Genomic DNA, 27,631 nt, shown 5'->3' on the forward strand with positions numbered 1-27,631 from the left:
CAAGAGAGCAACAGTTGCCTTCAAAAATAGATAATTCCTTAGCTGCTGGCATTCAGCAGTGTCTTAATCCAGTTATAAATGTAGCCCATCAGAAAAAAAAATGATTCTCATCATGGGTGAAATCCTGGCTCCATTTAAGTCAATGAGAGTTTTGCTGCTGACTCTATTGACACTAAAATGCCACCCCATAAGTATTTCAGGCAATCATAGTGTCATCTGGATATGCTCACAGTTCAGGAAGGAAGTGCTGTGTGAGGATCACACAAAAACTAGCAAGGGGGAGAGCTGGTTTAGTGCATTAATGTTGCTAAATTGGCATGCTACAATAATGACAGTTCTAATTAACAACAAGAGAACAATTCTTATCAAACAGGCGAAGTGTGTCTGTGACTGTAGCTGTAATTTTGCTTGGCTCTTCTGCTGACTGTGACTACAAGGGTTGCTACAGAAGAATGCTCAGCTGGAAGAAAAGTTGCCATGATGTTAGATGCCAGTGGTCTGTGCTTCGATAGTTAAAACAGGAGTCTGAAGGAGTCCATTAGGTAGAGGTGAGTGCCCGTTGCTGCGCCAGACAGACATTTACTTCACAGATGAACTGGAGTGGTGTGGAATGTAGTGGACAATGGAGGTTTAACCTTATTGGATCTGCTATTACAATAGCAATGCACCAGAATCCAAGTGTGATGGTTTTCCTCCCTCATACACTCAAGATCTGGGCTTTAATATTTATTATACAAGAGGTAGGCTGACTGGACAGTTGTTTTTCTGCGACAGCCCTCTCCCAATTTGTTACCAACCACTCCTCAGGGAGCATCAAGAAAAATGTTCTATCACAGCAGTGCTCACAGTTGAGCTGGAATTGTCCTAGACATGCAGGAAGATACACAGGATACACATGCTTTAACTACCCTGAAACTAACTCACTTCAACAACTATCCAGCAATCATACAGTGCAGTTCTGGGTGTGTTCATACAGTGCAGTTCTGGGTGTGTAATGATGGACAGCAAGGAGGAAAGGGCTTATGGGCCTGCCTCTCTGGCATGGGGAAGCCAATAAATAGGCTTCTGCAGCATCTTTTGACCTACCAATCAGATAGCAGGATGTGAAGATTAGTGATCACCTTCCATTGTGATGAAGCAGCACTGTGAAGCAGATCTTACAGAAGAGCAGCCCTGGGAAAAAGATTTTTCATACTACAATTAGCAGTATTTGTATTATTATATTGGATAGGAGTTGTAGCCAACAGCCAGGACCCCATTACACTAGAAGGATACAAAGACCAAAAAGATCATCTCTGCTTCTGAGAGCTTGCAATCTAATCTTGCACTCCCACGTTATTGGTAGGAATCTTGAGTTGGGACAGACAGTTTTTAAAGCACTGACCATGTAATTAGGCCTTAATGCCACTTTACCCAGACCAGAGAATTCCTCACTGTGTAAGGGTGGTCCTCTGATGATATGCAAATAGCACAGGGGTTCCCACATTGCTGTCTCCTTTCTGATATAACTGTGAAAAGAAAGCACAGCTGGAATGGAGAGGGTATGGGTGAGACTGCCTACACCCTGCCAATCCTCAGCCTCATTTTTGTCTCCTAGCATAAGTTACAGCAACCTTCAGGCAATTCTGATGAATCACAGGGAGCCCAGCCCTAATGACAGCTACAACAGAGTCAGATAAATAGACAATTGGATGGGACTTCAAGAGATCATCTAGTCTAGCTCCCTCCACTGAGGCAGGATCAAGTATACCTATCCATCCCTGAATGGTATTTGTCTAACCTCCAATGATGGCAAATATACCACCTCCCATGGAAAACAGTTTCAGAGCTGAACTATTCTTATAGTAAAAAAGTTTTTTCTAATATTTAACCTAAATCTCACTTGCTGCAAATTAAGCCCATTCCTTCTTGCTCTACCTTCAGGAGGTATAAAGAACATAAAGAATCATCTTTATAACAGCTCTGAGCATAACAGAAGACATTTATCAGACTACCTTCTCAGTCTTTCCTTAAGATTAAACCTGTCTAGGTTTTTAGTCTTTCTCATGGGTCAGTTTTTCTAAACCTTTTATCATTTTTGTTGCTCTCCTGTGATGTGTCTCCAATTTATTTACATCTTTTCTAGAGTGTAATACTCAGAACTGGACACAGTTCTCCAGATGAGGCCACACCAATGTGGGGTAGAGTTATCTCCCAATAATCACCTATAACTGAATACCATCAGATTTGTAGGAGGCTTTTTTGTAACTGAATCATACTGTTGGCTCAGATTCAATTTGTGTTCCATTATCACCCCCAGATCCTTTTCAGCAGTACTACCATCTAGCCAGCCATTCTCCACTTTGCATTAGTGCATTGGAGTTTTCCTTTCTAAGTATAGTACTTTGATTTGTACTTGTCCTCACAGAATTCCATCTTGGTGAATTCAGACCAAATCTCCAGTTTGCCAAGGTTGTTTTGAATTCTTCCATTCCCCAGACTGCTTGCAACCTTTGTAGTGAAGTGCCATTTGCATATTTTATAAGCATACTTTCTATTCCAATATCCAAATCATTAATAAAAATATTGAATAGTAATGGACCCAAAACTGACCCCCTCTGGGATCCAATTTAAAAGCAAACTATGAATTACTCATTGGATTTGGGCTAGATAGTTATGCACACACACACATCCTATGATAATTCCTTCTAGGCCAGATTTCCATACCTTGCTTATGACAATGTAATGTGGGATCGTATCAAAAGCATTAATAAAATCAAGATATATCACATCTGCTGCTTCCCCCCATTCACTAGTCCAGTATCCCAGTTTGTCATGATTTGTGCTTGGCAAATCTATACTGGTTAATCCTTCTATCCTATAATCCTCCAAGTAATTACTTAATAATGTGTTTTGGTGTTGAAGTTAGGCTGACTGGCCTGAGTATAATTCCTCAGGTCATCTTTGTTCCTCTTTTTAAAAATGGATACTACGTTTGTCATTTTCTGGTTGTTTATTACCTCACTCATCCTTCATCAGTTCACAAAGTTAATTGCTAATGGTTCCGAGATTGCTTCAGCTAGTTCCTTGAGTATCATAAGATGTATTTCATCAGGCTGTACTGACTGGAGCACTTCTAGATTATCTAAATATTCTTTAACTGGTCCTTTCCCTATTCTGTCTTGCGTTCCTTCCCTTGTGGAATAACAAGTGAGCTTTAAGCACACCTTGTCATTGACCAGCATTCATTGCAGTTCACCAGTTCATCTCCAGCCCTGAGGATCAGGTCCTGTGCATTCTGTTTATACAGCTCCAAGGCACCCAATACAAGAAATGAGTTAACTCAACACACTCACGTTTTAAATTGTTATACATTTAACAGGCCCATTCAGGCCTGATGATAGGTGGGCAAAATGTGTGATTGCCCCAGGGCCTAGTGATTCAAAAGGGCCCAGGCTTCTGGCCACCACTGCCACTACTAGAGCCCTTTAAATTACTGGTGGAATGTCACATGGCACACTCCAGGGAGCATTGAAGGCTGGGTGAGAGGGTGCACCACAGTCAAGGTAGTGCTGAGAGCCTGGCTACCTCCTGCCCTTTCAGCTCAAGGCCCCACCTCTTCCAGGAGCACAGAGGTGCCCTCCCCTCCGCCTTGCCCAGTAGAGCTTTTGACTCCCCTAAGCCCATTAATATATGCACATACCAAAACAGTAGCTGTGAGACCTTATTACATTAATAAATATAAATGATATAAATATGTCTCTACCAAGACTCACTCTCAAAGGCCTTGGGTGAAGGCCTATTCTTGCTTACAGACAACCCCCTAACCTGAAACAAATCCATTCCAGTAACCACGCTACACAGCTACATCATAAGCATACAGGAACCAACCCCTGCAACAACCCCGGTGCCAACTCTGCCCACATCTCTATACAAGCAATTTCATCACTGGATCCAACCACATCAGCCACCAGATCAGAGGCTCATTTAACTGCACATCCAGTAATGTGATCTATGTCATCAAATGCCACACTTCAATATATATTGGACAAACTGGACAATCCCTATGGGAAAGAATTAATGGACACAAATCAGATATCCGAAAAGACAACACACAATAACCTGTTGGGGAACACTTTAACCTCCCTGGACACTCATTAAGGGATATACAAGTTGCTGTTATGTTTCAGACCTATTCCACAAGCCAAATACACAGAGAAGGATTGGAACTCCACTTCATTCACAAGTTTAATTCTCATGCAAATGGTCTAAATCACAATATTGTATGGCTCGCACATTATCAACCAAATAAACAATGAAGGTGCTAGTGGTTCTTGATATCTGTGTAGAATCTGGTGTTAGTACTCTTCCTTTCCTAGTGCAAACTAATGGTTCTTATCTGCCTCTTTTAACTATTTAGTCTTTAAGATGATGATAAACTATTTATTGTTTTTTTAAGTTTTTCCTGTTACAGACTAGCTGGCCTATCCCTTTGAAACTTATCTACTCAATGTCCCCCCCCCCCCCCCCACCCCTTCCCTTATTTATTCTTGATTCTGGACTTCCAACACTCCCGTTATTTGAAGAAGTGGGCTATGCCCACGAAAGCCCATGAAACCATCTACATGTTTTTTTTCTTTAAAGTGCTTCCAGACTTTTGTTGTTTTTTAGGTTCTTTTCAATATTTATTGTTCAGTATTGCCAACTCTAGATATTAAAAAATCATGAATCAAGTCCTCTTCCCATCAAAAAAATCAGGAGTTTGGCTTAAAAAATCAGGAGAATACTACACTGTCTTATCTGTTGGATTCTTTCTTTGCCTTCTAGTGTCTGAAGTTTTAGGATGCTTTTGCTTTTCCAAGCTCACTCTGCAACTGTGAGGACTAGAATCATATTACTTAAATGAAAGCTGAACTTCTTATGCAATTTCTTTCTCAGCAGCTGGGACTTTAGGACAAACTCCAATTATTGCAAAACTTGAGATACAATCAGAAGAGTTGGCAAAACTATTAGCCTCTCTACCTCAGGCAAAATTTGGAGTTTTATTAGGGAGTGGGGAAGAGATGGGTGATTGGTAGAGGAGAGAAATTCCCATACAGGGGCATGAGAAAGATGTATTCTTAGAGAAGTTTTGTTTGTTTGCTTTTTTTAATTGCAGCTATTTGAAAGTGCTTAGGCATTTCGGAATGTTAAAAGTAGTCCCTCAGGCAGATGAATTAGTGAGCAGAGTGCAGGTGAAGCTATTTTTATCACACCTTTCATCAGTAGATCACACAGCACTTTTCCAAGGAGTCAGTATCAGCTCCATTTTGCAGATGTGGAAACCGAGGCACAGAGTGGGACATTGACTTGCCCAAAGTCATCCAGAAGGACAGTGCAAAGCTAGTACTAGAAGCCAGGCCTCTCCTGAACTGCATTATAGTGATCAGCATCTACTAGGAAACTCTGCCTCAGAGGGACAGTTCATGTGAAGATTCAAAGTACCATGATAAATGTTTTTTTTGTAATCACATGGCCATTCCCACTACCACTTATGGCTCTGATCCTGCAAACACAAATGCTCCTAAGACAATGCAGGATAGTATAAGTTAAACAGGTATGCAAGTATTTGCAGGATGAAGTATGTGATTATGCATGCACACAAGTGACAATAACATGCAATGTGCATTAATAATATATATTCAAGTGTGAGCAATTTAGAAAATCAGGCTTTTTTTTTCTTCTAGAAAACAGCTGCCTGTTTCCCAAACAGTTTGTAGAGGGAGGAGCCAGATCTCTATCAAGCTCTGAATGGATCTTGCTTTTGGTGTATGGCCATGGGCCAAGGTGTCAGAATATAAATCATATGGGATTTCATGTTGAAATGAACACACAAATGTATCAAGTATTCTGCTAGCATAGATTACACTGTGCAGTTAACTATGTAAGTGTATCTGTGAGATAAGAAATAATGTGTTTTCTGTGCTAAAAATATTTAATCATATTACAGGCTCTATAACAACTATAAAGCACTGAAAAAGCAGCCAGTAGCTGCTGTGTCCAGATTTGCCTATTGGGATATTTAATCGCAGTTTTTCTCTTAATGTAAATTATAATTAGCATTTTTTTTCTGACGAAAGTACTTTACTCGTTAGCAGTAAGGCACACAGGCATGGAGGCTCTGGTAACTTAAGATCTCTGCTGCCACTAAAACTGGAAAACAAAAGCATCAGTGGTTGTAATGTTGTTGATACTTCTCTCTCCCGCCCCCTTTGCCTTACCCAGCTGTTTTAAATAGCGAGGAGAAATTAAAATTCTTAAAGACTTGCAGGATGTTTGGCTTGCTGCCTCTCCGTTCCACTCCTATGCCCCGTGACTTGAAATCTTGCCTGGGATTTATACATTCCCTGTTCAGAAATATGATTTTGACTGCCCCCTCCCCGCAAGAATCCCAGCAACGAAACTGATTCAGTGTTTGCTTTGATTATTGCCAAAGTGCTGCTAATACGTTCGCCTGCTTGCCTCTCTGTATTGATCGTCCAACGTTAAATCGCCTTCCTCTGTCCCACGACATTATTCCATTACACCAGGACAAACATCACCCTGAAATACAAACGTGAGCGCTTGGGGCTCTTTATTAGCTTATTCCCGGCGATCCTGCTTGTTTGACTGCGCATCCCCTCCCTCTTTTACAGTTTTCTGCTATTCTTCACTAATTCTAGTGATTTGAGAAATGACCTTTAGCCCAAGCAGTTTGCAGACTCCTGGAGGGGATAATAGAAATGCCACAGTAAACCAAAGGCAATAAAATATTATTTACTAGGCATAAAACTAAGGTTGGTCTTCCTAAAAGGAACGAACAGCCCCTTTATTCCCCCCCCCCCCCCCCGGCCTGGAATTGGAAGTTTGGCGATCCATGTAATATATAAATTCCGTATCAAAGTTGCGGGGGTAGGAACCAAAGCTCACGTTATGAAGACTGATTTATTTACCTTTGAATACACGGGGAGTATTTTCATTAAATAATAGAAAAACAATGTATTGGTATATTACGCTGCCGCTATCCCTGTGTGTCTTGTGATTGAAAAGGAGAGAAAAATGCCTCGACAAAAGTTTGATTAAAAAAAAAAGCTGCTATTCCATTGCATGTGAACTGTGCCCAGTTAGCTGGGGACTTGGCTCTTTTGACTTCATTTTTGTTGAGGTTTTAGTCCTTTGCTATTGACAAAGGAGAGGCGTGACTGGTAGAGATACACAGTCTGGCGTGCTTGATGAGAATAGATAGATTCTTTGAACTCCTCACTTTCCTGTTAGATGTTGATTATCAGGGTCTATCCTTGCAAATAGCTGATTACATAGCCATTCAAGGGTTTGCAGATCTACCTAAAACCAGGGAGAGGTTGGCCAAATAACAGGAACAGCTAACAAGAACAATAAATGGTGTTGATAACAGACCGCTCTCTGCTTCAGGTGCTTAGATAAGATTCAAGGCGGTGAGCAGTAATCTGAAGTATTTTATTGTCCCTTCAACCTAAATCTATCGGAATAAAGGCTCTGTGCTTTTTTTTTACAGTCCTGTTTTACACAGTGTCCGTTTGATCATTCAATCAGTGGTAAGCGGGAAAAAAGGCCTCGAAACTCTCATCTCTTATGAGCGTTGAGACAATTCTTATGGGCATTTCAGATGCATCCGTGGTTACGTGTCTGGCAGCATCCTGAAACTTTCATTGCAGCCTCTCTACTACTTGTATTTGGGTTCTAAACGTTGCACAGGGAGATTCGGCAGGTTTTCAAATCTTCCCTTCCCCTTGCCACTATCTTTCAAAGTAAGTATGAAATAAACAGGCTTTACAGACCACTTTGATCCTACAGAATGTCTGATGTCAACAGAAACAACTAACGAGCCATAAAGGTTTTGAAAGGATTGTACAAACTGAAGAGTTGTTTACAAAAATGGTTAACGGAGAAGGTAAGGAATATTTTGTGGAGTGTTTACACTGTCACTGGGCACAAACAGCTACTCCCAGAAATGCCATTACTTTCTTGTCTTGGTGGGAGGGCATTGCATTGTCTAGGCTGGTCAGCTGTGCTAAGAAAACTCCGTTGTCAAAAAGCAAAGTTGTACTCATCTGGGAGAGGGTATATTTGTGTGTGCTCATAGGGTGTGGACAGGGTGGGGGACCTTTTTTGGGTCGGAGGCCACTAACCCATAGAAAAATCAGTGGGGGGCCACACACACGTGAGAAGCAGGAAAAACCCCTTTATTGTGGTCCCCAAATGAGAAAGAGACAGACATTCCCCTCCCACACCAGAACCTATGGGGAGCAGCCTGGAAGATTTTGTGTGTTCCAGCAGCAGGGGGGCTGGAGCACCAGCGCGGGCTCCCCAATGCTGGGGGGCGGGGCTGAGCCTCGGGGGCCGGATACAGGCAAGCCGAGGGCCGCATCCGGCCCCCGGGCCTGAGGTTATCCACCCCTGGCATAGAATATGTGTGTAAAAAGTGAGAGGCCCTGCAAAAGTGTCTACAGGAGCAATGGAATCAGAGTAGTTGAGATGTTTGTTTCTCCCGTTGGACTCCCCAAGGGATTTTATTTGCACTGGAAATGACTTTGAAAGAGTGAATGGGTTTATTGATATTAGGGCTGTTTTCTCAGTCCTGTTTGGATTTCTCAGTGCTGCTTTGATAATGTGACACCCTGACCCCCGGACCTGCAGTTATCGAGGAATAAAAGAGAAATAGCGAGGAATTATGAAATGGCTCAGGGAATGCTGCTACTTCCTGCACTTGGGTGCATGTGAGTTGCGAGAAACTCAATAAAATCCTTGGCTGAGGGTCGCAGAAGGGAGAAACCATTGTGAAGTACAAAGGTTTCAGGAAACCCTCCTCGACTTTGGCTTTCATTAGGTCCTGCGTTTTTTAACCTAAACAGTTTTGACAACAACCTGCCACATTTACAGCGGAAATAAACACCGCAGAAGGGGGAAATCAAATAAATCAAGCCTGCTTAATAACCCGACATTTGTCAAGTATAGTCGGAAACACATCTCCAACCAAGTGAGAAGTGCACTGACAAACAAGAGTTCTTAACAGAGAAACACACACGCCAAGCTTCCCCGTGTGATGTATAGTGCGTGTGGCTATTTATGGGGGATGATGCATTCGGCGAATTCTATATAAAACGATATCATATTAGATACGGCACTGTCCGTGCATTTGTGTCTATGTCACATATAATCACTTCTCACCGAGGCGGGGTTTCCTTTCATCGAGTGGGTACATACACAGGTTTTAATCCCAGGACTGGCCCTGTCTTAGGGTGAGACTGTCTAGGAAGGAAGCTGGTCTAATTTGCGTTTCGGGGTAGGTTGCCTGCTTTGAAGCCCGCGGCGCTAGCTAAAAGCAGGCAGCTAATCATCTGCAGGCATGTGTCTCTTTCCCACGATGGCTGCACGGGACAGAGACCCGTTCGAAAGCGGCGGGGGGCGGGAGAGGTTCCGCGGAGCATCTCTGCAGTGCCGAGGTTTGTGCTGGGGGTCCTGTCTGTGGTACAGCTTTAAAAACCCAATCTGGTTTGCCATAGGCCGGCGCAAGGCGCATGCGCACCGCCTAAAGTTTTTCGACCGCCGAACTTTTCCGTGCACTGTTGCGAGGCAGGGCGCAGAGGAGAGCCGCGAGCGATAGAGACCCGGGGGCGGAGGGAGCGGGGCCAGAGCCGAGCGCCTCTCCCGCCCGTGGGTCGCGTGTGCCGGGGGCTTTGCCCCGCAATGGATTGAGAGAGTCACGGCCCCTGAGCCCGGGACCTGCCCCTCGCTGCCTCCCCCGGCTCTTCTTGCCCCGCTCCCCGTGGCGGCTGCGGGAAAAGCCGCCCCCTCCCAGAGGCGCAGCCCCCTCCCGCCAGTGGTGCCGAAGAGCAATTCCTGACGCCCCCCGCTGCTTAAGATGGAAGGAGGCAGCCCGCGGACGGCTCGGCAGCTCCGGACGCCCAGCTGCGCGGCGCCCAGCCTCTAGGAGAGCGGGAGGGGGGATTCACGCCCCTCGCCCGCACGGAGCTTCGGCGGGGGCCGCGCCAGCCGGCAGAGAGCGAGCGAGGACAGGAAGGTTTCTCCGGCGGCGGCGGCACCTGGCCTGGGCTGGTGGCCAGGATCGGAGCCCGGGGGCGCGCTCGCTGCAGCTGGCGGAGATCGCGCGTGTGTGTCTCCCGCCCACGGGCGCCGCGCGCGCGTGTCTCTCTCGCTGGGGAGCCCGACGCCCTGCGGTTGCGGATGGACCTTGGAGAGGCGCCTGCCCCGGTGCCCCGCTCCGCCCCGGGAGCGCCCGCACCCGGCACCGTTTGGCGCCTGCCTGTTGTCAGCGCGGCGGGCCCCAGCGCTGCTCCGCGGCGGGCTCGCTCCCTGCCTGGCCCCTGGCAGCCGCCGCCGGCCGCCGCTTTGCAGGATACCGCCTAATTCGTGCGAGCCCGGATTTACTCGTCTCCCCCCGGCCCGCCTTGGATTACTTGGCTGCTCTCGCTCCGTGACTCCCCCGGCAATGGAGGTGAGTGCCTGGCTGGGTGAGGGGCGGCTCGTGGCCACGCCGGGCTCGCTCCAGGGCTGGAAAACGTTCCTGGATGTCGGCAAACCTTTGAGCAGAGGGGGGATTGCCTGTGGCTAGATGGACGGGTTGTCCCGCTCTCGCCCCCCCCCCCTCCGGACAGCGTGGGCCATCCTCATGTCCCCCGCTCTGGGCTTTCCACCTCCTCCGGCCCAGCTGGAGACGTGTGGCTCTGAAATCCCCCCCCCCCTTCGCAGGGCCAGGCTGCCCCCTGCCCATCGCCAACAGGCTTCTTGTAAAGTAAGTGACGAGTCTTTAAGGCACTTGCTTTAATTCAGCTCTTTCACGCGGCGCATCTTGCCTTCCAACATCGAGCAGCTGAGGTTTTTACAGGCATCTTTCCGCACTCTGTTTCTGGGGAGCAGAGTCCCGGGGGAGTGAGTGCGGGCAGTAATGGAGGCCTGTGCCTTTAAGGAACCCTGGCTCCAGGCCAGTTTAAGAACCTGGTTCTCTTTCTCCTCCTCCCCCCCCCCCCCGCGCACACTTTTCCCTTTTAATTGGATTCTAAACTGTGGCGTTTGTCACTTTGCATCTGCAAAGGATTCCGTTGGGGTCTGCAATGGAGAAAGGAGGCTTTTCGGGGCCCCTTTGATGCTCTGAGGACTCCATGTTGGAAAGTCTGTTAGTTTGTTTGTATTTAATTGTCAATTGTATGCTAAATTGGTTACACTGGGGGGGTCATGGAAAGTTCAGTTTCTCCAAGAAACTAATCTTTTCTAAGTTCATTCAACTCTGTCAGTGCTGGAGTGTACTTTAAAGGGGCTTTTGGGGAGGGAAAAACCCTTTTCCCCTTTCTCTGTGAACTAATACATTGGTGACCGTGTCCGAGTAAGTGGCTTTTTTCTATAAACTTGAACCCTACATACATGTAAAATCTGTACCCCCTTTTTTATTTAAAACCACTGGAGGGAAAAGGGGAAGGCCTCGCTTTTGTAAATCGTTTTCTTTGAAACCACAGAGCAATGCGGTATATAGCACTCGTTTTTGCATTTTACAACCCACCAGCGCCGAATGGCTCTGGATAACTACTTACCCAAGGCAGTGCTCACATAAAAGGTACCATAAAACCAGATGCCTGACCCGGCTTTCCAGACACCCTGTGTAAAAACAGGATCAGAGGCGATTCCAGGGCTGCTGAATCTGTAAAAGATCCTGTTTTCATCTGCCCGAATAGTCTACTGCTCTGCCTTTGGATGCATTGCCCTCCTCTCTCCCCCCGTAGCCCTCAAAGCGTCTTACACCGTTACAATGGAGTGTAAGAGACTCTGGGACCGATAGTTGGCACTTCCAGAACTTTGTTGATGGCGACCGGTTAGCTGCATGGCATTGAAGTAGGCGCTGCAGAGGAGATTGGCAGTACATTTCAAGATCGCAGGTGTCTCTCTCCTCTCTTCCTCGGGCTTGTATCTCAGACCAGAGCCCCATTAAATGGTTAAAAATATTTTTTTTAAGAGTTAGCGGCGGAGTTGCTGGACGAGCCAGGCGTCAGTCCTGGGGGAGGGGGCTTTCTGTCGGCAGAGGCTGCCCCCTGTTGGGAGCAGGGCTGTATGACTCCCCGAAGGGGGGCAGCCCGGAGCGGGCGCGGCCCGCTTCGTTGCACTCCAGAATGCGGCGGTCAGGGCTGTATATGCCGATAGTGCCCGGCCCGCACGGGAACGCTCCCCAGCAGAAGTACAGGCCAAAGGGGCTTGAACCAGGAGGTTAAGAAAATGTCCCCAGCCTTCTAACCTCCTCACTTGTCCCCTTCCCTCGCTTTTGTTCCCGAACCCAGCATTCAAAACTCCGCCTGGGCCATCCTGCTTTAGGCACCTCGGAGTGAGACCTGCTACGGGGGGGCGGGGAGCTGCTGCTCCCTGCTTGGCCTTGCCCTGAATGTTTGCTAGTGGGGATTTTGATTGTAACTCCTCTCTGAGCGCCCATCAAAGACCCGTCTAACGCCTGGCTGTGCTCGAGGTGCTGTGCTAACGTGCTTGACTGGCCCGTTATGCGCTGGAGGCAGGAAGGTCGGGAGAACTGGCTGCTCCTGCTGGCTTGGAGCTATTGACTCCATGAACCAGTTCATTTGTCAGTGATTTGCACTGGTAACAATTCTCCCTACTGAAGAAACGTTCCGGACGGCGCCTCTGGCAGGGCGCCTAGGAACCGAAATCCGCTTCGGCTGCATGGCAGTACTGCTGCCCCCAGACTAAATCCTCTGTTAACCTCCCTCATTATCCCTACAAAGTTCATTTTTACCCCGAAATGGCATACACATCCGCTCGTTTCACATCTGCGGTGCAGAGGCTTGCGAAGACAAGTGATTAGCAACTATGTTGGCGCAATGTCTAATTAAGTGATCGTCCCATACTGACAGCAACTAATTAGGCTTCAGTTTGTATCCCTTTCTGGACACCGAAATATACAAATTCGTTCAACCCTCTTCCCCCCCTCCCCCCGTTTCGTGTCTGTGTCCACTGCCAATCTTGTAAAATTAGGTTATGGGGCATGACTCTTTTAAAACATCTGTTTAGGAACTGGTAAAAAAGTGCATTTGACTTGAATAATTACGGTGCCTTCAGCAAACTGTTACTTAAACACCGTTTCCCCAGCTTTAAGTCTTGTAATCTAGGAGAGGCCAATGCGATTCCGAGCCACATAGTTTTCTTTGTAATATTTTTAAAACCTTAGAAATGCGGTGACTAGTTTTACTGGTGTGAAGTGGGTCGTGGAGGAACCATTTACACCAAGAAGAGACAGCGAGAGGATCTAAAGGCCCTCCTGCTATTCTCCCAGCCCCTGCAGCCCAAGTGACAGCGAGTGTGTGGCTAACAAAGCTCTCCCCACGCAGGCAGAGTGGCTGTACTCGAATTCCAGACTTCGGTGCCACTTGCACCCTGTGCGTGTCCGGGTAGCTTTCGTGTTCTCCATTTCCTGTGTGCTGCGGTGACAGTTCTTCGCTCCCTCCAAACGCCTCCCCTCTTAATTCAGGAAGAATTCAGAGCCCCTCCAATTCACTATCGGCGTTTTTGAGAATGAATAGGGAGCCCCCAAGTGTTGAGCTGCCTTTAAATAACAAAACTAAATTACTCTCCTTAGCAGTCCTGAGTTATGAACCAAAGCCCGATCGAGTAACCTATTTACTGGAAGTGTTTAACTTATTAATTGGCATCGATATTTTATGCGCGGGCAGAGACATGGGGATGCAATAACTCATTCCAGTTTCTGCTTGTACATTTCCGTTTACCATTGGATTTTCTGCTGCGCGCATTGGCCGCTCTCCCCTGAAACCTTGTAAAGGCGTAGAATTGGCTGCGCTCGTGGAAGGGGAGTTTGTTTAAACATAAAACACAAACACAGGGCTGGATTTATGGATTTCAAGCAATGCCCTTTTGTAACTCAGGATTATTTCAGCCCATTCAGGCGAGTTAGGAAAAAACCTGGATAAATCCAATTGAAACCCTTCGGCAAAAAGTGTTTAAAGCCATCGGGGGAGTCCTGGTTTTTCCCAGTCATGCTGAGCAGGCAGTAGTCCGGAGGGGAGGGGGGAATTCTGATCCCTAGCGAGCTCCGTGCGTGACTCTGCCTGACAATCCGGATTTTCCTCCCTTCATAGGGTTGGGATTCGTTGAAGGTTTTCGTGTAACAAAGCCATTCCCTTAATCTGGGCTCCCCCCTTCGTTCCCACTTCAGCTCCTTCGGAAAATCTTAACCCCCTATTAGGCAGCTGGGAGTGTTTAATAGCAATTAGACCCCGGGCTAATAATGCCCATCCGGAGCAGGGCCTCTCCCGGCGATGCCAATCGGAAGACGCGGAGTTCGGGGAAGCGGCCCGCTCCCTTCACCTCGCCTGTGCAGGGAGCAGGAAGGCTGGGTGCGCCCGAGCCCGCTAAATGCGGCGCAGCCTCTGCGCGTTCGATCTCCAAGTGCGCTCAGAGCCCTGCAACGCGCAAGCCGCGGGAACCTCTGCTGCGCCACTCCGCCGCCTCCCGGGCCCCACGACACGGGAGGGCTCCTTCCCGCGCTGCGCGCCCCTTCCAGTCCCTGGCACTGCAGGTGCTTCGCGCCGGGCGGCCTCCCCGCCGAGCTCACCCGCCCCCGCAATGACTCGCACCCTTGCCAGGCTCCCCTGGCTGCGGAGCCCAGCGCCCGAGTGTCCCGGGAGTTCGGGCCCCCAGTGGCGGTGCTGACAGGCGGGAACTCCCCGGGGACCCGTTAGCGGCCTCTCCAGTGGGCCCTTTCCTGGGAGGCGCCCAGACTCGCCTTGAGTGCGCTCCGGACCCTGGGGAGATCCTTTCAGCCAGGGCTGCCGGCAGGGGCAGGCGAGCCTGTGTCCCGGCTCTTCTCGCTCCCTCTGCTTCGGGGACCTACCTGCCGGCTCTTCCCGCCGCGGGCTGCCACCTCCCCAGCCAAAACGCCGTGTGGCCACTGGGCTCTGGCGACGCTGGACAGGGGTGCGCGGGGGCGGCCGGAGACGCAACATTCCAAGCAACAAATCCACCCCCCCGATCCCAGGCGCCCCGCTTGTAGTGACGGAGCAACGCGATCCTGGGCCTCCCCGCAGCCCCCTTCCCCGATGGTGAAATCAAGCAGGAGAGCCCCCCACCCGGCATCTTATGTGGCTTGCTTAGCTCTCCGGCCGCAGTCAGATTGGGGATCCCTGGAGTGCCCGAATGTCGGTCTCCCACATACGGGAGAATCGGAATTTCTTGCTGCCCCCTCCGGCTTAGAGAGGCGTTTAGAGCCGGGACAAAACTCCTGACAACACTTTATCGGACGAAAGCTGCCTCGATGGGTCTCGTCTGGAAGCAGCTCCCAAAATGGCCCATAAAGGTGTCGCTTGTGTGTGGGGGTTGGGGCCCGGGAAACGTTCATTGTTCGTTTGGAGTTCATGTAACAGCTGAATCTCCCTGCCCTCCCCACTCCCAAAACACCCCCGCAACCTGATGCATCATCTTCACTTTGCATTGCTGTGTCTGCTCCACTTGTTGCTTCTCCCCTGTCCGGACACTCTGTAGGCTGCTCCTAGGAGAATGAGGGTGGGATAAGCGTTTTGCTGCTCTAAGTATGTGAGTGAGAACTGGGGACTTTTCCCAAGAGATTGGGTTTGGCACTGAGCTTTGATTCAACGGCATTGAGACATGTCTGTAGTCGCTGGGCAGCCTGCGAGCAGAATCGCAGTGAATAAAATTTCCTTGTCAGGTTGTGTGGGTGGATTAATTTGGACTAGAAACTGCCTGCATTTTGCCACCAAAAATTCACTTGAGAGAGGGCAGCCAGTCAAGAGTCAACTTGAAAGGGGCCCAGGACAGTCTCCTTGTTTACACTTGTATGCTTGAAAATGATCTGAGAAACAATAAACAGTCTGTTCCTTTTTTTTCCCTACTTCAGAAATCCATTGGAATATTAGTCCAAGGAAGTGCTTTGGGGACAGTTGGCAGTACAATGGCTTCCAAGTACCTCATAGTGGTTCTGGCCATTTTCTCCTCATTCGCCCAGGTTGTAATAGAAGCCAGCTCTTGGTGGTAAGCATATTAAAGTATACTGACTTTATTTAAAAGAATATATTTACTTTTTTTTAGTATCTATAGCTTGTCTTTTCTGGGGGAAAGTGCTGCATGAACAGATTTATAATACTCAATTTCTGGAATAACTTGTAAATCCAAAGGGAATCTATTTTCAGAATTTTTAAAGTAGAAAAATTAAATTTCCATGGGAGTCATTAAGTCTCATTCTACAGGGTCTGAAATAACCAGTGTAAAGGAAAGCACTGAATTCCATGTACAAAAACAATTCAACACAGAGGTTTTTTTTTATTTAATCAACTTTTGAAATAGGCCCATGAACTGAGTTTATATTACTTGTAGCTGTTTGTTTGGTTTTTTTTGAGGGGGGGGAGAGGAGGAGGACTGCAATTAATATCTGCCTTTTAAAAAAATATATATTTCTATTTTAATATTTCTTTAAACAAACCTCTGGTGTCTGAGCTGAACTGTTTCTTATTGGAATCCCTGTTTTAATAATGTGAAAGCACGTATTGAACTCTGAAGGATTGGAAAAACATGTTTAATTTTGTTTCGTATCTGTACGTGCCTCTGTATCTTTCCTATCAGAGGGAACTACTTGTCATTTGTAACAGTATCTAACTAGCGGGGACCTAAGGGTTTGCATATTTGGTCATAATTGCACAGACTGAAAGTTGAGGTTGAAAATCCTAAATTTTGTTTTTATGCACTTCTATGATTAGGCAGTTACTTGGGACTTCTTGTAACTTTACCATGCCCACAGAAATTTGTAGGGATGGGGTGAAATTTGATTCCTGGCATTCAGGTACATTGAAATGTTGGCAGAGACAGTCATTAAAGCATACTGCTATCATCCCAGACATGTAGCCAGTTCTCTGCTGTTCAACCTTTAAACAAGAGTTTGATCTTCATTGTTTTTCAAAAGTTTTCCTCTTCTTCTTGAGTAGAAGAGGGTTGATTTTTTTTTTTTTTTTTTAAATACAATATTACTGTATTTGGCATCCCAATTTTAATCTACTTCCTTCTTTATGCAGGTCTTTAGGAATGAATCATATGAATCCTATGAACCCTGTTCAGATGTCAGAGGTATATATAATAGGAGCACAGCCACTATGTAGTCAATTAGCAGGACTTTCCCAAGGACAAAAGAAACTCTGCCACTTGTATCAGGACCACATGCAGTATATTGGAGAGGGGGCAAAGACGGGCATTAAGGAATGCCAGTATCAGTTCAGACACAGAAGATGGAATTGCAGCACTGTGGACAACAACTCTGTTTTTGGCAGAGTCATGCAGATAGGTAGGAAGCAAAAACTTTCTGATTAAACTGTTGCCTAAGAATATGTGTAATATTTACTTAATGCTCTGTATTAAGCATTTTTGCAATGTCTTGATCTCTGTAAGGTACATAATTTAGTACCAAAAAACCCTTCTGTTTTTAATCAGATTTGATTTTCCCTTTGCTCCCATCCCTCAAAGTGAAGTCAAGAAAACATCTGAATACAAAAATGCAGCAGGGAAAAAAAAGTGGTGCTAAAATACTCATTAACTTTAACTTTAAAGAAAAGAATCTGAAAAAAATAATAGCATGTATAAAATTAACTAAAAAGTAGTAGTGTGTGGCAAAACATTTGAATTCCAAAATTGCTCATGTTATGTAATACATTAATTTTGTGTGGCATTTTATAAACTCTTCCCCTTTTCATTTACTGTTATATATAACAACAGCTGTTAGGAAAAGATGTTGCACCAGAAATCTCCTTATGCCAGTGTGATGGGGTCCCATCCTCTTGCCTGTTAAATTCCTCTTCAAATTAAGTCGTTCCATACCACTCACAGGACAAATAAGCCTTATAATTTAAGGTCTCAGTACTGTTCCTATTGAAGCTTACTGCAAAATTCTCATTTTCTTCTGTGGTACAGGATTGGGCCCAAAGATAGAGTTTTCCTCTGGACTTTCCAGTCTGTTTCTCTGTCTCCTGAATTCCTACCCAGAGGAATCTGCTTCCTATTGTGTTTTTTCTATTTTATACAGCATTTGTTGTACCAGCATTTTAATTGCAACACTGCTGTAGCTCATAGCCTGTGCGCAGTAGCATTTTAATTTGAGATCTAAATTAAATCCTTTATTCTGATGCTTTGCTTCCTGTTTCAGAAAGGAATGGTTTAAATTACACTATAAGCAACTTTATTTTGTAAATTCCTTAGCCCTTGCATAGCTTGAAGGAATACTGTCAATTACATTTGGCCCTAAAGTTAACTTTTTGTAATTAAGTTTTTGGTAAAACCTGAAATGAATAGAAAAGTGTCTGAGTTTTTAAAAGACACTGTTCCTCAGATATTTTAACAGACATTTCTCAGTCTTTGTTTGCAAACTCCAGTATTGAGAACTTAAAAACTAAACTTGCTTCTCATTGTTCAAGCTGAGCAAGATCCAAAAAAGCAAGTTAAGCATGAAAAACAAAGGCAACAATGTTGGGATTTTTTCCACTTAAATTTTCTTGAAATTACAAATGAAAGCAGGAAAGAAATGTTTAAATTTCTGGCCTCATCCTTCAACTATGTTAGGTTCAACTGGTTTAGTGGTATGAATTAAAGTGGTGGGATTGGGTCCAGTATTTCTAGTATGAAGATTTCACACCTTCAAGAGTGTGACATAACTGGTCCCAGGAGTTTATTGCAACCTGAGAAACTTTGCCCTCTTCCACTACTATATGACTACATTCATTAATATTGATGTAGCAATTTATCATGTAAGTAACCCTTTTACAGGAATTGCAGATACAAGAAGGATTCATAGACATATCCAACACTTAACGATCCTGAAAAGTGTATCTTACAGTGGTATTATATCACATTACAATATGTAGCACATGATTAGTTGCTGGTTCCACTTGAATAAAAAGAAAAAAAATCTGATACTCTTTAAAAATTTGATTGTCAGTAGAATTGCCCCCTTATTCTCACCAGTGTGACATGATCATAACTAGATCCTGAGTTTGCATAACTTTGTAGGATTTTGTACTTTATGCTAATGACTACAACATCAGTAATTTTGCATTGAGGAATCTGCTTAGAGAAGCACTGACTTGATAACATAATAAATACTACAGATAGTATTTTTCTTCCAGGATTTACCAGGCAAAGTTATCTAAAGCTGTACCAATAAACCAAGCATTGACTAGAAAGTGACTCTAGAGCTTACTGAACATTACATTTACAGGATGTTTATTCTGTTATGTATCAGAGGGGTAGCCGTGTTAGTCTGGATCCGCAAAAGCGACAAGGAGTCCTGTAGCATCTTATAGACTAGCAGATGTATTGGAGCATAAGCTTTTGTGGGCAAAGACCCACTTCGTCAGATGCAAGACTGTTATGGTAGCTTCAGTTGATCATCTCTTAAATTAGACTATTATAGACCTGCCCTATGCAACATATTGTGCTGTCCTTTAGCTTCACATTAATCCTAGAACTGGCATATTTGGCCAGTATTTTAAACATAAAACAAACTAAATTGATCCTTTCAACAACTGCATTGAGAGAGAGGTCCAGTCTAATCATGTCTGCAGATATTTTTGAATGCTCTTGAAATAAAAAATGTTCTACTTTTGTCCTGTGTCTTATGCCCAGATTGAGACTTAGTTTCTGTACATTTATTGTTGTGGCACTTCTCTAAACAGTAATATGTTTGTGGAACAACATCCTATTTAAGCTATATATTAGGAACATAAAGTAACTCAATGTAAATGTGTTTTCTAGCAATGCTCACAATAGTTCATGGATTCCCAAACTGGGGGAGGGGGTGTGTCCCCTGGCTGGGTGTGAAGAAATTCCAGGGGGAGCGCAAGGCAACCCAGCCCCTCCCCATCAATCTTCCCCCCAAGTTTTGCTGCTATTGGGTGTGGTGGGGGGGCATGAGGGTTTCTCAAAAATCAAAAAAGGGGGCGTGATGCCAAAAAGTTTGGGAACCACCGCTATAGTTGAAGAAATGTGGAAAAAGACAGGCATGTTTGTGCCTAAGTACCCTGGAAAAAACTATTCCAGAGCAATTCATCCATGTGGAAATGACTCCTATAACGTTGCCAAAGTCTATGAGATGTAGGGTGATGTGTTGGGTTATTGGCGGGTTTGCAATCTAAAATTGCCTGCTCTGAGATCAGTTTGAATGGATTAGTCAAATTTTGCTTCAACTAAAAACGGAGTTGAATATATACAACTTGTTCTTATAGACAACTTTCTTTCACTTTCATGTTCCACCTTTTCACACTTTTACATCACATCCTTTCTTCCCGAAAGATTTCAGAAAAATGCACCAAGACCTTAAATGAAAAACCTCAGGTTTTTAAATTTTATGCAGTATAGAAGATAATTAACATGTATAAACCAGAGCTAACCATACACTTGTCAGAAAGAGAATAGACAAAGAAAAAACATTCTGCATGCCTTATCTACACAAACATCCCATTAATTTGAATGACTGCAGAATATATCCAAAACATGCATTACAATACAATCTAGAATTTAGTTTTAAAATCTGTCAAGCAGTTCCTTCAATGAATTGGAAGTAAAGGCAACCTCAAAAACATAACACCAGAATTATTGCAACCATTGAGATGTCACCTGTGAACCTTTATACTCAGGAGTAACCCATAACTCTTGCAAGTAGGGTCATGAGTGACTGCTGGAATAAACCTTAGCACTGAGGGGAGGAGTGCTTCTGAGTCTATTAGATTTAGAAGTGGTCTTCCCCAGTATGCCAGCTCGGACTCTTTTTTTTTTTTTCATTTAAAGAACATAATTTATTAAAATTATTTCAAAAGGCAGCAGTTGTTACGTTAGCAGAGATGCTCCAAGCATAGTGTTAGATCAATGTTAATACAGATTAACTGTGTGTACTGTTCATAATATACTGTAGTGCTCATGGGCCTCAATCAGGAGTGGGCCTTTAATGGTAGGCTCTATACAAAGAAATGGTAGGCTCTATACAAAGAATTGCTATCTGAAAATCATATCTGATTGGGGGAGGAACATCTTTGTAACAAACAAAATCCAAACTTGGTAAAATCAAGGTATACCTATGCCAACTCTATTTTTGGGCTAAAGCATAGAAATAAAACTAATGGTTAAACCAATGGCTAACCCTCATTGATTTTTTTTCCAACTTAAAATTATGTTTTTGTGTGAATCAACAGTCTTTGGGAGTCTTTCCTGGAGAAGGACTTCAGCTTTGGACCTGTAATGATGCAAAGTAGCTCTCTTGTCCCTACTTCCTGATAAGCAGAAATGCAGAAGGCTCTATCATGTTAGCCTTCTCATGAAAGACGTTTGTTGTAAAATAGAACTCATGCCATTCCTAAGAAAGTAGATGGCCGTAGCTGTGTCCTAGGTAAAAATGGACCTAGGTGATGTCTTTTTTGAGGAAGCTGTCAATGAATTTATCTTCCAGTGAGAAAATCCTGTGACAAGCAAATACTGTATGAACAAAGACCTTTTTCTGTCATCACCTTTAAAGAAACTTTAATCTTTTATCTTAAAATGAAAGTTGGAAAAACTTGAATGTAAGGGAATCAATTCCTAGATAAAACCTTTAATACACTTCTTTTAAAGGCATGCTCTTCCCTGCAACTTATAGAAATGATATATATTGGCTTCTTTTGCTGTGTGAAATCTTCTGTTAGTTGAATTATTAGGTACTAGTCGGCAATAGGGTATTTCATCTTTATTTTTAAATAGCCCTCTTCAAAGCCACTGGTGAGTTTATGTGCAGGGCAGGATATTGACAAGTATAATTCTGGTGTGCCCTTTCTTTGACACCAGCAGCTTTGTGAAATGCTGTAGCTTTAAATTGGAACAAATGAGTAAGGTAGATAAATCATGTTCAGGAAGCAGTAATTTAAGGAACAGACTTCTATAAGCTGTATTTAGGATGGGAAGCAGCAAGACTCTCTAACCCCTGCACCCAGTTATTGTTGTAACCATTGCTAAGCTGTTGGCTTCATACGCCTAAAGTCTAATTCTCTTCTCAGTTGTATCATTGTTGCTCCACTGCGTTCCTTAGTGTAAAACCAGTGTGAGAGGAGAATTCATCTCCTGCTCTTCCTAACTGAATCTCCATTTTCTATCCCTGATTTATTTGCTTTTGGGAGAAAGGGGAGGAGTAAAAATGTTTCCGCCTCTTAAGCAAAAGCACCCTTCAAGAACCCCATGCATTTCAATTTCCCCTTGCCCTGTATTGAATGTCAGAGAACGTATGCAGACTTGCCTTTAACTTTTGCTTTCTCTTTACTTGCAGGCAGTAGGGAGACTGCCTTTACTTATGCAGTCAGTGCTGCAGGGGTGGTTAATGCAATGAGCCGTGCCTGCCGAGAGGGGGAGCTCTCCTCCTGTGGCTGCAGCCGAGCAGCCAGGCCCAAAGATTTACCCCGGGACTGGCTGTGGGGTGGCTGTGGGGATAACATCGAATACGGCTATCGCTTCGCCAAGGAATTTGTGGATGCTCGGGAGCGTGAGAGAATTTATCAGAAAGGCTCTTACGAGAGTGCTAGAATTTTGATGAACCTGCATAACAACGAGGCTGGAAGACGAGTAAGTGGTTCCTTTACCTTCCACAAAGCAGCCTGCCTGGGAAGGGCCACATCTCATTACTGAGAGAGTTATAAAGAAGAGTGGCTTAGATAATTTTCCCTGAAGGTCCTTAGCTCATGCACAATATTGGTTTTTCAAGGAAGTGTTTTCTTTGCTTTTCTTATTAGTCCCCAATGAAATCTGTTAGCGAGCTCAGAAATCAAACCCTTTAATACTTGGCCTTCTTCAAACCCAGAGGGAGAGTGTGTGGTACTGGGTTTAAATATGGGAAAGAGAAGAGAGTGTGTATGTATATGAGTATCCCTGAGTGACAGCACTATTGCCACCAGCTTTTCCATTCCCTATCCCACAGGATCATCCGGACTACAGTATATCTTGTAATTCATCCATGTTCTTTTAGTAAAACCTCTACAGTTTACTGTGAGTTTTCTGCAGAATATAGTTTTATTGGTTTATATTTCCAACCAATCCAGTTTCTTTTGAAGGGAAAAAAGAAGCACTAAACTTCTCAGAGCAGAATATTCTTGCAGGGTTATAACATGATTTCCTCCTTTCCTGCCCTCTTCCTTTGGAAAACACCCTCTTCTGTGGTGAAATGTGTTTTTTATGACGACTTTAATCTTGAACATGCTTTAAATGAATGGGTGTAAGCCCCCCCCCCCCCAATATTGTGAATTGAAAGAGCCAAAGTCTATTATTTTACTAGAGCCTGTAATGCTAGAAACTGGAGATTTTATGCTTGTATTTCAAGGTGAGGAAGGAAGAAAGATAACTGAAAATTAATATTTTAAACATGAGAGGAGGGCACAAAAGAAAGGCCAATTTACTACTAGATAGGAGAAAAATAACTTTCACAGTTGTCTACAGATTCTCTAGCAGTTTTCTTTCTCCCTTCCCAGACTCCTCTTTGCAGTGCCACTTGGCAGTACCAAAACTCTTTAAATGTTGGGTGGAAGTTGCAAAAAGTATCCACCTAATGTGTCAGACCCCAGGATTTTTGGGGCAGTGTCAACACTGACTCTTATTTCTATTTATACAGGGTAAATGTCTGGGATCTTGCTGCCAAAGCTTTATAAAACGGATATTGCAGTGTAGGTCAGTCCCCCCACCCAAAGGTGTTTGGGGGTTTCTTCTGGACGTAGTCTCTCTTACACAGCAGTATTTTGGATGGGAGGGTGCTGCTAAGCCAAGAGCAGACAGTCGGCTGTTACAAAGCCTGCAATAAAAAAAAGTTAACTTTTTCTCTCTACAAACCTCAAACTGAGACCAGTTGAGAAAGCAAAAATAAAAGGAAGGGCTATTTTAAATTTCTCAATGAAACAGCAAAATCCTTTCCCCAGCAATTGGGCTAATTCCTAAAACTGAATGCAACATGAATGATTCTGCTGAGGATTTGCGTGCCCACTTGTGGGATGTGTGAGAGATGTTGAGAGCTCTCTCCCTGTGGTCTGAGTGGGGAAAGAAAGCAGGGGCATGTAAGGGACTCTCTGGGAAACAAGTTATGTAACAGCCACACTGACTCCTGTTTTTCTTCCTCCTTTTTTTTTTGTCTCCCTTAGACTGTGTATAACTTGGCGGATGTGGCTTGTAAGTGTCATGGGGTGTCTGGCTCCTGCAGCCTGAAGACCTGTTGGCTGCAGCTGGCCGATTTCCGCAAGGTGGGCGATGCCCTGAAGGAGAAATATGATAGCGCTGCTGCCATGAAACTCAATAGCCGGGGCAAGCTGGTGCAAGTGAACAGCCGTTTCAACACGCCCACCATCCATGACCTGGTCTACATTGACCCTAGCCCCGACTATTGTGTCCGAAATGAGAGTACTGGCTCCCTGGGCACCCAGGGCCGCCTCTGCAATAAGACTTCAGAGGGTATGGATGGCTGCGAACTCATGTGCTGTGGTCGGGGGTACGACCAGTTCAAGACAGTGCAGACAGAGCGCTGCCACTGCAAGTTCCACTGGTGCTGCTATGTGAAATGCAAGAAGTGCACAGAGATTGTGGACCAGTTCGTGTGCAAATAGGGGGAGATGAGGTGGGAGGAACTTCTGCCTGCCTGCCAACGGGGGAGGGCTACCCCCAGGACAATCTCCACTTTATTTATAGAGTCCAATGAGTTTTCTTTTTATTACAAAGGTTGCAAAAAGAAGTGACTGGAACCCTTTCTGCACCCATTCTAGGACTAATTGTGGTTTATATTTTTGGCAATAACGGGAGTGAATCTGAGAAAATATTTATTTTTTTTCCCCAAAAAAGACTTTTTTAAAAAAATAGTGTAGTTTGGAGGGAAATCCAACAATAGCCTAACTTAGTCCAATGAGACACAGGACGTGCAGCAGGCAAAGAATTCGTGTTACATACATGGGATCTGAGAATGATTCTTATGGACACACTTAACCCACAAACCTGGGCATGAGTTTAGCTTCAGTGACCAAAAGTAGTCTGATACATATACAAAGCTGATCAGTATATCCAGGGATCCATAAAAAGAGGGTTGGTATATTTGTAGGAGGGCTTAGCACAAAGCTACCTTGATGCCAATCGCATGACAGCAAAGTGCTACTTAAACAGTCGAGATAGTTAAAGGGTAGCAGCACAGGAGTGTTTTTTTTTAAAGAGTTCAGCTGTATTATAGAGGACCTTAATCTTGGGTTCGGTATCTAGTAAGACCAATAAAAATGTGGCCTTGATTGACACTGTACATCAAAGCAAGATGTGGCCTGTCAGCTCTTCACAAATTATATATGGTATGTGAATTTTCCATCTTGGCAAGCAATTTGGCATTACTGATAATGAATATCAGGAGCCAACAACGTCTGAACCTCACCAAACAGTGCTCTGACCTGATACAATAGAAATTGCACCACTGCAGCTGTTTAACTGCCCACTCTCTCTGGAAAGCCCTTTAGGAAACAGAATTCCCCTAATTTGAAATGCCTTTTAAAAATAGTGGTATGATAGCCGGCCACCTTTCAAAACACAACTTGATAAATAAACCCTTTTATTTTATCCAAGAAAATTGATTATTAATTAATAATCATTCTCAAAATGGTTTATTGTGGATTTTGGGAAAGCTTTGACTTGAGAAGACAATACGTAGTTTCATGTCTTAATGATGTTAAGTGGCTATTTTAATTCAATGAAATAATGCAGCAATGCCAAATTTATCATCTGATGTCTTCAGTACACATGCTTTAGATAATATATTGCAGGTATACATTAAAACTGTTCAGACTATACTTGAGCAGTTACATATATATATGGGAAAACTGTGGTCCGCTGGCATCTGATAGTTCAGAGCTTTTTGTACATATATATTTCAATACAACCAGTAATTTTTATAAGACTGCTAAAGTTATGGAGGCAGTTTGTCAGTTTTGAGCATATTATTCCCCATTTCCTTTTAACAAATCTCATTTAGGATCTTTTGTAATGATTCTAGCACTCTTGGTATCATAACACAGAGGTTTTATGAATACTTTAATCACAAAGAAGTAAGCCTTTTTGCAACCTAAGGGGATTTGTTGGGTTATAGGTAGACAAGGGTACCATGCACTTGAATTCACACTGGTTTAGAGACGGCTTCTCTCTTCCACTTTCCTGCAAGGGCATTATTGATTATCATGAAACATAAACGCTAGCATTCCCTAACACAAGCTGTATTTGGCCCTTTGTTTTTAAGGTGGTATTTTTTTTTTCATTTTTAAAATGTATATCACTACGTAATAAAGCAACTTGTGTTTCCCCCACCCCAGTGTATTTACAAACACCTGGCATTTGTCATTCGTGCAGAAACCTCTCCCTGAAAAATTCCTCACATAAATTAAATCAACATTCAATACCAAACAAATAAAATCCTCCACTTTAGCCTAGTTGTATTACAAAAGCCTTAACTTCTCACAAGCCTATACACTTTAGCATTAAGTTCATCTTGATCATTTATCAGCTTTTTAAATGCTTTATTGCTCTTAATTTATTAAGGACATATTTACCCCCTCAGATGTTTTCAAACAAAATATCTTTTAAAAAGGCACTACTTCATTGAATTTGTCACTTTTGGTTTTTATTATACAAAAACCATAGTCATTTTTAATTTTCTGAATCACTTGTTCCATTTTTAGTGACTTGTCTGTGAGCAGAGCTGAGTCTTAACAATCCTAGCTATTAAAACACTATTTAATGTAAAATATTTTACTTGTCATTCATTGTTATGTAAATCTTCTATGTTCTTTCCTCTGTTCTGTACATTTAATGTACATATTTCTGTCTTGTGTGATTGTATATTTCACTGGTTTAAAAAAAGTTGAAAGGCTTTACGTCATAATGGAAGATAGACTATAAAAATAAAACTTTGTATGTTGGAAAGTGGTTTTAATTATCTTACAGAGGAGGGTTTGTTAAAACAATGAAAAGGTTGACTTTTTAAAATTTATTATGTGGTAAAACAAGGAAGCAATCTTTGCCAAACACACGCAGTGCAACCTGAAATTTCAGTTTTATATTCTGAAGGCTTACTGATAAAACAAACTTTGGAAGGAAAAAAAACCCTTTGTGACTGTGTGCACCACAAAATATTTGTAAGTGTTTAGGAACCCATCTGACAAGTGGCCAAAGGAGCCAAAATATTGAACCACTAAGCACATAGCTTTCAGTATTTTGGTGGTAACAGTTTTGGAGTCATGGGGACCTGGTCCTGTAAACCCTTTAATCCTATGAATAATTCTTACCTGAGAAGACCTACTGGTTTCCATTGGGCTAGTATTGTGAATCCAGTCTTTATGAAGGAATAGGAGTTTGTAGGATGGTGGAGTTTTAGCTGGATTTTTGTTTCTCATCTGACTTGATTTTCAGTTGAAATGATAGAAAACTTCATAGAGTAACAATTAACAATTTTGTCCAGGCTTCTTTTCCTAAAATTTGGAGTAGGTGTAAAGATAAGTGTCCTTATTTAAAAGAGCACAAAAAAATTTAGAAGCAAGAAAGTAAACTAGCAAGGGAAAAA

General features: G+C 43.8%; 1 protein-coding gene across 6 annotated transcripts; it reads left to right on the plus strand.

Moving 5' to 3' along the window:
• The first annotated feature begins 10,358 nt into the window (after positions 1-10,358).
• WNT5A (Wnt family member 5A) lies at positions 10,359-26,994 on the plus strand. Of its 6 annotated transcripts, none has more exons than XM_075938896.1 (5): positions 10,359-10,492; positions 15,917-16,050; positions 17,085-17,350; positions 22,343-22,635; positions 24,195-26,994. In XM_075938896.1, exons 1-5 carry the CDS (start codon positions 10,487-10,489, stop codon positions 24,651-24,653), a joined length of 1,158 nt encoding a protein of 385 aa, XP_075795011.1. In that variant the 5' UTR covers positions 10,359-10,486; the 3' UTR covers positions 24,654-26,994. The 6 variants fall into 6 exon arrangements, with proteins under 6 accessions (XP_075795011.1, XP_075795010.1, XP_006129805.1 ...); XM_075938895.1 differs by lacking the exon at positions 10,359-10,492 and adding an exon at positions 14,307-14,399; XM_006129743.4 differs by lacking the exon at positions 10,359-10,492 and adding an exon at positions 14,714-15,358.
• The last annotated feature ends 637 nt before the right edge of the window (positions 26,995-27,631 follow it).

This window comes from Pelodiscus sinensis, chromosome 11 (assembly GCF_049634645.1).
Source record: "Pelodiscus sinensis isolate JC-2024 chromosome 11, ASM4963464v1, whole genome shotgun sequence".
NCBI classification, from domain to species: domain Eukaryota; kingdom Metazoa; phylum Chordata; order Testudines; family Trionychidae; genus Pelodiscus; species Pelodiscus sinensis.

Coding starts and splice junctions, on each gene's coding strand:
- WNT5A (XM_075938895.1), top strand. CDS start 14,322: ATGCCAATCGGAAGACGCGGAGTTCGGGGAAGCGGCCCGCTCCCTTCA. Junction 16,051..17,084: donor ATAGAAGCCAGCTCTTGGTG/GTAAGCATATTA, acceptor TTCTTTATGCAG/GTCTTTAGGAATGAATCATA. Junction 22,636..24,194: donor ACAACGAGGCTGGAAGACGA/GTAAGTGGTTCC, acceptor TGTCTCCCTTAG/ACTGTGTATAACTTGGCGGA.